The sequence below is a fragment of the Lepidochelys olivacea genome, assembly GCF_965140295.1.
Source record: "Lepidochelys olivacea isolate rLepOli2 genome assembly, chromosome: 26".
Taxonomy (NCBI): domain Eukaryota; kingdom Metazoa; phylum Chordata; order Testudines; family Cheloniidae; genus Lepidochelys; species Lepidochelys olivacea.
This window is the reverse complement of record NC_140436.1, coordinates 2014992-2024795: the sequence shown is the minus strand read 5'-3', so window position 1 is coordinate 2024795 and position 9804 is coordinate 2014992. Positions and strand designations below refer to the sequence as shown.

At 59.7% G+C, this 9804-nt stretch overlaps 1 protein-coding gene across 1 annotated transcript in view; it reads right to left on the bottom strand.

Moving 5' to 3' along the window:
• Positions 1-2537: 2537 nt before the first annotated feature.
• Positions 2538-9804, bottom strand: part of LOC311513398 (G protein-coupled receptor kinase 5-like) — a 62185-nt gene continuing 54918 nt past the window's right edge. The window contains exons 13-16 of the mRNA XM_084615212.1: positions 8993-9130; positions 8367-8504; positions 7516-7647; positions 2538-6971 (exon numbers count right to left, since the gene is read on the bottom strand). Of these exons, the coding sequence (XP_084471338.1) occupies positions 6852-6971; positions 7516-7647; positions 8367-8504; positions 8993-9130 (528 nt within the window). The 3' untranslated portion in view covers positions 2538-6851. The remainder of the gene's footprint in view (positions 6972-7515; positions 7648-8366; positions 8505-8992; positions 9131-9804) is intronic.

The window sequence follows — 9804 nt, the reverse complement described above, 5'->3', positions numbered from 1 at the left end:
GCCGCTGAAACAGCCTCCAGGCTCCAAACCCTGCACACCCGCTCCCTGCGGTAGCCTCCGTCCCAGCCCCAGCTGCAGGTACTGGAAGCTTTTTAAGTTGCAGTCACTACAGTGGTTTACCTTGTTCTCCAGGAGCTGGGCATTGAGTCTTCTCCCGGGCTCCAGACAGGGGCTTTTAGCCAGAGGGCAAAGGCAGACAGCCTGCAGGAAAAATCCCCCTTGCAAGTAGGCCTGGGAGCTTCCCCTTCCCACAGGAACAAGCAGAAGAGCTCAGCCCTCTCTGCACCAGGGGCCCATTGGTGGCACCTGTGGGAGGGGGCTGGTGCTAATTGATCGTTAGGGGGAAGGCAGCAGCTTGCAGGTGTGTGAGGGGCTTTAGCAGACAGGACTTTGGCTTCAGTCTGAAACCTGTGCCAGGCTCCGATGCAGGCTGATCCATGGACTAGCTCTCCGCAGGCCTGCCCCACCCACTCACCAAGGGTGGGCAGGGGCTTGGGCACTGCCATTTGGTTTTCCTCCCCACACAGCGCTGCATGGGAGCCATGTGGAAACAGTGCAGAGGGCAAGAGCGCCAGGAGGGAGCACAGATCGCTCCCAAGGGCGGGGCAGCAAGGACCTGCCACCAGCCTACGCTGCGGCACGAAGCGGGGAGCTGCCAATGGCCCTGCAGCTAGGGAGGGGTGTGGAGATGCTAGAATCCAGCTTCCCCACCCCTCCAGGCAGCTGGGCCCCTTTGTCAGCTCCCCCTCCCCTACCACAGAGCCTGCCACTCCAGCCAGCACCCCGTCGGCCTGCTCCCACGGCAGGGGTGGAAACGCTCCCTCAGGGCGCTACCCTCAACACCGCAGGTTGCAGGACTGGCCCCAGGGGGGTGTAGGCGAGGGGTCTGCACTACGGGGCGCTTTCCTTTCCCTGCCTGGGCAAGCGGCGAGAAGCGTAACCCCCTGCCTGCGCTGGCCAACAATGGGGGAAATGGCACCGGACTCCAGGAGCGCCCCAACCGCCCCACTGCGGGCTGCAATGGGCCCTGCTACCCCCTTGTGAGATGCAGCAGGGGGACGCTTGCCCTGCTGCTGCTCCTGTCCAGCAGAGAGGGGACGTGTCTTCAGCGTGGTCACTTCGGGGGCCCAGAGAGCTGGGGGCAGTAGCTCCCGGAGGGGCGGCTCATGGAGTTCTGCAGAGGGCAGCAGGCCCTCAGGCATCTGCAGCGCAAGAGGGGGTAAAAGGGCCAGAGCAGAAGCTGGGCCTGGTGTCCCGTTTCCTGCAGACACAGTTGGGCTACAGCAGCAGCCTGTGTGCATCGCAGACACCTGTGTCCCCTAGCAAGGGCCAAGTCCACCAGAGCCCGTCTCCCTGCCAGGGTCCCCGCTTGCACTGGCATTCCCCTCTGCCCAGCCTCTCCTTGCCCGCTTGCACTGGCATTCACCCTCTGCTCAGCCTCTCCTGGCCTGCTTGCAGGGCCTCGGGCCAGACTCTGAGGAGAGCCCAGCTCATGGGGCGCAGCCCCCACGTTGGGTGCGGAGCTGAAATCTGACAGCCCTGCACTGCTTCCCGCTGGGGCCACCCAGTGGCCAAGAGAGCTCCCTGCAGCTCAGGGGTCTGTGACAATTCATTGAAAAAAGGACATGTAAAGCCGGGTGGGTTGTTTCAAAGACCGTTTTACCCCTCTAATGGGCTACAGGGGAAGCACTCAGGAACCGCACGGAGGATGAAGGGGCTCAGGGCTTATGGGACTCATCTTATTTGGTGGGGAGACCAGCAGAGTCCTAGCTATGCAGTCGCCATGTACCCCTAGCACCAGTGACGGGTTGCTAGGGCACATGGGGGCCTGGCAGAGAACCAACAGCCTCCGTTTCTAGAGCGGCAGCATGGGCCAGTGCTGAGAGCACAGCAGCGGATGCGGTCACCATGTCCCTAAGACACCTTAAGGAACATTCCCGCTCTGTGCCTCAGTTTCCCCATATCTGTGAGATAGATAATGGCACCTACCTCTGTTAAATGCTTTGGGAGTCATGGCTGAGGAGCTAAGGAGTGTTATCGCTGCAGGAAAACGTCCCTCGGAAGGAGCTCTCTCCCCTCATTATTCAGAAGATTCTTGTGTGTTGAAGTTAACTCGGCTAGGCCGGAAGCCTGCAGATTACACTCCATGGAGCAGCACTGACAGCCAGCCGGACTGCTGCTGCAGGTTATGGCCTCAATCCTGCGATTGCACCTGCCTGGGCTGGCCCCAACACCCACATGAAGCCCAAAGAGTCCAGCTGCACGGATCTGGTTGCAGGACCCAGCCTTTTCTTTGCACTCCCTACTGAATGGCTTTGACAAACTTGCGTGGCTGATCAGTGAAATGGAAAGTATCACATACACACAGCACTCATGTTTCTAGGGGAAGGTGTGTATATTGTTACTGGTCGGGGGCAGGAAAACCAAAACTACCTGTATATCCGAAAGTTACAAGGGCACAATCCAAAAAATAAAAATGACCACGCATGTAATTTCAGTGCTTTACAAAATGGAAGCGGAAAAAAAGAAAACCAACCTAAAATATAGTCCTGTAATTAAATTACAAATTAGAAAGTTGTAAAAGCTTACTACAAAAATACAGCGGAGTAAGAGGGCTTCTCCTCGACTGGGGTGAAGCGACATCCCCTTTTTCCTCTGAGAGGTTGGGTTTGTTTTGTTTTAAATTCCCTATAAAAATATCCCTGAAACATGGAAGTGTACAAGTCATCACATGGCTTGGTTTGCTGCTTTTAGCTTTAAAATGTACATCCAGGCACTCACCATATAAGTATTTACAAATGTTTACAAATGTACAAAAACCAAACTGAATACACCAGAACCAGGAATTTACAGTGTAAAAAACCAATCCAAAGCCCATGGATGTTGAGAGAAAGGAAAATACAAAAATACAGGTGTCCTTTTGCAAGGGGGAAATTCAGTCTTGTTTGGAATCCCCAGGGCTGCCCGCTGGAGAAACTGGCATGAGACCACCAACCTGTCCTTGCATAGAAACAGACACTGTCCATGTGGCACACAGTCTCTCTCTGGACAAGGTCCGTGGGTCACGGAGCATCTTTTCAGCAAAAGGCAGTTCTCAGTCTGTTAAACAAACACACCCATTTTCTCTCTCACACACCTTGTTTTCAATGGTATCAGAACACACTTTCCTCTCCGATGAGATGGAGCAGGATACAATCATATTCAAGAAACTTTCTCTGCCCAGCCCCCAAACAGAATTCAAAAAACCAAGCACGGATTATTTCAGGATGTCTGCTGAGGCTCCAGGGATAAGAGACATGGCATCTGAAACAATCTTTCCCAGTTCATTTACACCAAAGCCATCAGTCTGTATTTTTCAGAGGGACAGTCATGTCATCTAGGCCCAAGAGTTACTTTTTCCTAAATGAAGTGTTTCACAGAATTTAACAATTGTTTGGAGCAGCCTGAAAGTGTCAATGAACTACACCTAGTCTGGTTTTACACCTCCTCCTGCAGCATTTGCAACCCACACTCTGCAATCTTGGGCTGGTTCTGGAGAACTAGGAAGTGAAACCCACCTAATTTCTGCCTCCAAGCTGAGCGAAATGCATGAAGGAAACAAGAATACAACTTTTTGCAACCATTTTCTGTTTCGGTTCCTGTTGGTAACTTGAATGCAGAGGGATCAGTGTTTTTTTAATTTGGGTTGAGGCTGTTCAACAGTCTAGAGGATTTAGACACATCTTCCATTGATGCATCTAAATCTCCTGCAACATTGCACTGTTGTCCCCCGATCTGTTTGCACTTCTAGCCAAGCAGGTTGCCAAGACCAGGGCAAAGCGAGATCCACGCCAGTCCAGCCAAGCCAATGCCTGGGACACAGACACTTCCAGAGACCAAACGCAGACCCCAACTGCTTAGCTCCAGCAATGCTCCCTGGGAGCAGCCTTACCCCTGTGCCATCACCCTACATTTCACCAGCAATGACAGCTCTATCCGCACTGGCAAAGATGGGACCCACAAGTCACCAGCACCACAGCCCCACTGGCGAGAGCTGTCGTGCGGGCCGGGCTCAAAGCTGGGTGAGAGACGGGCCCCAGCCCGCCTACATGGCAGCTGCCACCAGCAGGGACTCAGCTCCCAGTTCCACCAGTGCAAACCAAACTGGAGAGGTGAAGATTCCTCCCGCACAACCACCAAGTAATCAGGAGTCCAGCCAGGCCTGGAACCCCATCACCCTGAGGTGCTCCCAGAGATTCCCCCTCCCCAGAGGAGACATGCTCACGCGGAAGTAATTCGAATGTGGGACCTGCTGAGGTCACCACAGGCATGGCTCACGCTCCAGCTGAGAAAGGGGAGGAGCATAAGGCTGTAATACCCTTTCTTCCCACAGGGGGCAGGTGTCAGTCAGACAGAAATGGCTAATCTTTGGGGCACGGCTCTCAAGGTGGGCTCTGGTCAGGCCTAGAGGACCATGGCAGGGGTCAGCTGGGTGGCCAGCTTTACCCGCTGCTCTAGGCATGATGAGAGGGAGAGCTCGAGTGGGACTGCACAGCACAGCCTGCCTTTAACCTTGGTCCCCACATCAGAGAGCCCCTCCCTTGGGACACGAGTCCCATGGGGCAGATTGTCCACATGGAGCATCTTGTTTGGATTCCGATGAGCCAAGCAGCCGAGCAGAACGTGCAGCTCCCTCAACAGCCAGCAGCTGGGGCTGGAAGAGCTGGGCTACATGCCCCTCTGGACCTTGTGGCCCACTCCCGCCATCGAGTTCCCCAAGGAGCGGTGAGGCCGGAGAACAAAAGGGGGATTGTGCATTGGACTTGGAATCAGGGCAAAGCCACAAAGTGCAACGAGTCTGCCACTCTCGGCCTGGCAGATCTGGCACGGCTCAGGAGTCTGTTATTGCCAGCCCCGGCTCTTGGGACAACAAAGCCTCACGGGCCAATCTCGAGAGAGGAGCCTTTGCAAAGGAGCTCTTTTGGCAACTACTGACCTGGGGGGTGGAGACGAAGGAACTGTTTCACATAAAGAGGAATTGAAAAGCGTTTCCCTTGTCACAGCTCATGATGTCGCTAGCACCAGGCAGAACTGGGGGCTTCTTTCCCTACCCAGCCCTAGGGGGTGGGGACACCAGCCAGTGGGACAAGAGAGGGGGTCTTTACTCTGACCTCAGCAGGGGAGCAAAGAGGCATCCAGGGCTGTATGAAGACATCTGAGTCACGCTGAAGTCTGAGCGAATGCTGGGTGCGCATTCAGCAGTTCATGCTAGGGGGTGGGTTCCATGGAAAACTCTTCACTCCCCTGCTTACAGCCCGAGTTTCTTCCGCTGAGAGCAGCTCTTGCTTTAGCACCAAATATGTTAAGAGTGACAGATTCCCAGGCACAAGGCCAGAACAGACCCTAAAGATAAAAACACAGCCCATGTCTGGCCCAGTGCCAGGCTCCCTGCACGCTGCCAGGCCCCTAACAGCACACAAATGCTCGCCATGAGACAACAAGCAGCTCTGGGGCTCAGGTGCTATGAAAACAGATTGCCCCCCCTCCATCCCCACTCAGCAACAGTGCTCAGGTCCCACCTGAGCCCACAGCACCTCCCAGCCGCCTGCGTTCCAGCCCGAAGCCAAGACGACTTCCCTGCCATGGCTTGCTCCTAGGCAAGTGGCAGCCCAGGGGCCCGTGGCCAGTCCCATGGCAAGACTCTCCCATGCAGGGTCAGGGGGTCTTAGTCTCACCCTTTGGGCCAGGCTATGAGCTATCGTCGTAGGCTGCTAGACCCTGGGTAGGTGGCAGCTGAGAGAACCAGGAGCGACCTCCCGCTGGGCCGAGGGCAGGGGCAGGAGTCGGAGGGGGACTGACTGACTGACTCTTTGGGACACTTGCTTAGAGAACAGAAGCGGTGCGGGAAGCCGGAGGTGCTGGGTTTGCGGGGAGGGTGAGAGGAGAAGGGGTTTGGTCATTGCTCCCTTCACCAATTCTCTCCAGCAAGGGAGCGTGGGTGCAACTGACTGATGGCCTTCGTGACCCCAAATTCAAGGGCCCCTGGGTCCTACTCCACTCAAACAGCCTCCTTGCTGCCCCGGCCTGGGCTTCCCCAACCCTGCTGGTGCCCCTCAATCCCAACCTGCAGCCGGGACTGAGAGGAGCCGAGCAGTGACAATACACCCTGCACACCTGCCCCGGGTCTCTGCAGCCAGCTGGCTATGGCCAGCCCCTATTCAGCCTGAGCAGCTAGGGGCTCCCACCTGGGCTGTGAGCCCCGCCCCTCCTCTCACCCAGACCCCACAGGCAGGGGTGTAACACCGGGGGAGCCCCCCTCTCCCCGACAGATGCAGGGTGGGCACAATGCCGACAGTACCTCCCAGGGCAGGGTTTGCCGCAGGAACCGCGTTGGGGGGACAAAGCGGGAGCAGCTGGGAGAGGCCACCCCAGTGATCACGGCAAGGAAGCTATTGGCAACAACAAACACCGACTCCACCCTCCCGCGTGAACACACAGATGGATCCAGGCTCCCTTGAGCAGTCTGTGTCTGGCATGCGGCCGTGCCAGGTCCTGCCAGCGCAACGGGCCCCCGGGAGCAGGGCTGAGAGGGCTCCGGTTACCCAGAGGCGAGGCGGATGGGGTGAGGTGCAGTGAGAGTATCTGGCACGCAGTCCTGGGCTGGGGCTGCATCTTCCCACTCGGCCTCCAGGAGTGACTCAGCCCAGCAGGGCAGGGTGACGGAACAGCCCCTCACCCCAGCTCTGGCGCCAACAGCCTCAGCTTCACATCCACGGTAACCCTGAGACGGCAAGGACGGCAGCTCCACGGGCGGGCTCTGGGCCTGCCCATGCTGGCTCTAACGGAGCAGGGTCTCCATGGGAGCAGGGGGGTCAGGAAGGCGCCTGCGCCATGGCCCGGCCTTGGCCGGCGGAGTTGGCCGTGGGCGGATGCGAGTTCATGCCCGCTGTGAGGTTGGAGTGTGTGTTGGTGCTGATGGTGTAGTCCGCCGGCTGCAGGGGAGACAGGGACAGAGAGCGTCAGATAGGGGCTCAGCCACTCCCGCCTGCGAGCCACGGGCTCCCCCATGATCAGCCTGGCCAGGAAGGCAAGGGACAGGGGAGGGGCTACTCGAGAGACCCCAGGAACCTTCCCTCAGTGCCAGGACGTCTGCAAGGGCAGCAGCCCAGCTGGGCAGAGATACCCACCCACAGAGGGAAGTGTCAGGGCTGGCTACGCCGAGCCCTTCATACCAACGGCACAGAAACCAGCCGGGGCCGGCGTGGGCCAAAGGCGTCCACACAGCTGACGGGGGGTTACCGGGCCAGTCTCAGCCATGAGATGCCTTCTGCTGGTCTGAAGGGGCGTTGGCTTCCCCTGGGCCGGAGTGGGTCAGCGTCGAGCCAGCCTTGGCTATAGGTGCTGGCTGAAAGCAGGCGTGGAGCGGGGCAGTCTCCAGCACCTGCTGCAGTGCATGGGGGAGCCCCAGCAAGGCCAGGGTCCCAGGGCGGGGCAAACACCTCAGGGACCGCGGGCAGGACACACAACGGGCCTTACGTGCCGCCGGAAGAGCCGCTGAAGCAGGCTGCGCTTGGGGGGCTCGGGGAGCTGCTTCCAGTCCAGATCCGGGGAGCGCAACCCATTTGGTCCAAACACATTCAGGTCTTTAAAGCACTCGGTCTCGATCATCTGGGGAGAGGCGCACAGGGGAAAGCTCAGCGGGAGGCGCCCGGGGCCACAGGCAGCCCAGAGATGGGACCGTCCCCCAGGCGATCAGAGGCAGGCTCCCTGGGGAGGGCAGTCTCCCTGTGTGTCTGGGAGCAGGGGGCTGGCCAAGCTGGATGCATTGGGGTGACAGCACACTAGTGCCATCCCTGGGAGCCAGCAAGAGGAGGGACAGCCCCATGGGGCTAGGGCAGGATCAGGCTCTTTGTATTCCTCAGTTTAAGCCATGGGGCTCCTGCCCCTCCTCCCAGGGCAGCTCCTTCCTGCTGGGTCACCCAGCCTCCATTCCCACCCACCCTCCTCAGGGCTTGCAGCTGCAGGGCAGAGGCCTGGATCCCAGCTCCCCCAGGCTCTACCCCAGCATGGTTTCCTCCCAGACCCTGCCGTGGGAACCAGCTGCCCAAGAGGGAAGCCCACCACCAATCCTGCCTGAGAGGAGTTTGCACACCCTGGCGCGCCCCACAGCCCTGGCACGGAGGCAGAGGGCTCGGGAATCAGGGCACCAATCCTCTTATGGGGAAAGCAGACAGGCCAGAGCCCCCTGGCCAGCAATATGGACTCAGCCTCCCTCCTTGCCAGCTGCTGTGCCAGAGAGAGCCATGGGGGCACTGTCTGCAGGGACACATAGTGGGGTGAGGGGGGAGTTCGGTTGTTATGGCTGAATCCCTCCCCCCGCCCCGTACCTCATTCTGCCAGGGGATGGAGACGCTGCCTGTGGCGAATTTGGCGTAGAAGTCACTGTCTGTTTGGTCCAGGTTGACGCCCTTGACGGTGGAGAACTGCTCGATGTCCAACACGTCCTTGCAGTACACGGCCCGAGGCTGCAGGGCCCATGGAGAGTGCTCAGCGTGGGGCAGGGAACTGACCACCCCAGGGCACTGCCGGGCCCACGGAGAGCGCTCAGCATGGGGCAGGGGACTGACCGCCCTAGGGCCCATACCCCAGTGCTGCACGACCCAGAGAGCGCGCTCAGCGTAGGGCAGGGGACTGACCGCCCCAGGGAAGTGCCGGGCCCACGGAGAGTGCTCAGCGTGGGGCAGGGGACTGATCACCCCAGGGCCCATACCCCAGAGCTGAATGACCCACAGAGAGCGCTCAGCATGGGGCAGGGGATTGACTGCCCCCAGCATGCTCCAGGGCCCACTCCCCTGGGCTGGGGAGGCAGCCCCCTCAGACTCAACCAGCAGCCACAGGAGGATCAGCCCATCACCACTGGCCCAGCACTGACTTGTGGCCCTCCCCGCCGATGCCTGGCCTGTGCCATGTTGCCTGCCCTTCTGCCCCCACCCTGCCCCTCCTGGGCTCTTACATCTGGCACAAATGACGGCTTTATGACCCCGGCCTCCAGCCGCTTGAAGTTGATGGTCCTGAAGAATGGATGCTGGGTCACCTGGGCGGCCCCGTCCTCCCCGCAGCCCAGTCGCTGCTTCGGGTCCTTGGTCAGGAGCTGGGGAGACGGACCGAGGCCCCGTGGTCACACGGGGGGGTGATGCGGACTGAACGCAGCGCAGCGGGCTAGACGGAGCGACCCAGCGCTGCCCCCACAGCCTGGCGCGCAGGAGAGCACTGGGGGTGGCACCCGGCCTGGCAGGGGGCTGGAGAGGAGCCTGTGTACGGACGGGGCACCTCCAGGCCCCAATGAGCCCAGAGCCCCAGCGAGACGGTCCCTGCCTGGTGAGCTCACGCTGCACAGACAAGAGTCTCATCACCCACCATTCACAGAGGGGCTGGGGCGGTGTCCACACACTGAACGCGGCAGCGACGTCCTCCCGCAGCTGGAGCTAACCCACCTCCCCGAGAGGCGGCCGCCCGGTCGAGGGAAGAATTCGACCCAACGCTGTTTACCCCGGGGGGTGGGTCAGCAGAGCCACGTCTCGGGGCGTGGGACTTCCTCTCAGCGCTTCCCCTCTTCACCAGAGCTGGAAGCTGGGTAGTGTCTGCGGCTGAGAGCAGCAGCAGGCTCTAGACAGCGGGCGCCTGGGGTCAGGGAGGAGCCACATACTCACAAAGCTGGCCCTGCCGGCAGGGCCCCCAGCAGAGCAGGCCTGGACACCGGCCCCCGCTCCGGACAGACAGGCCTTGAGGGAGGGGCACAGGGCACGGCGGCTCCAGCTGCCAACT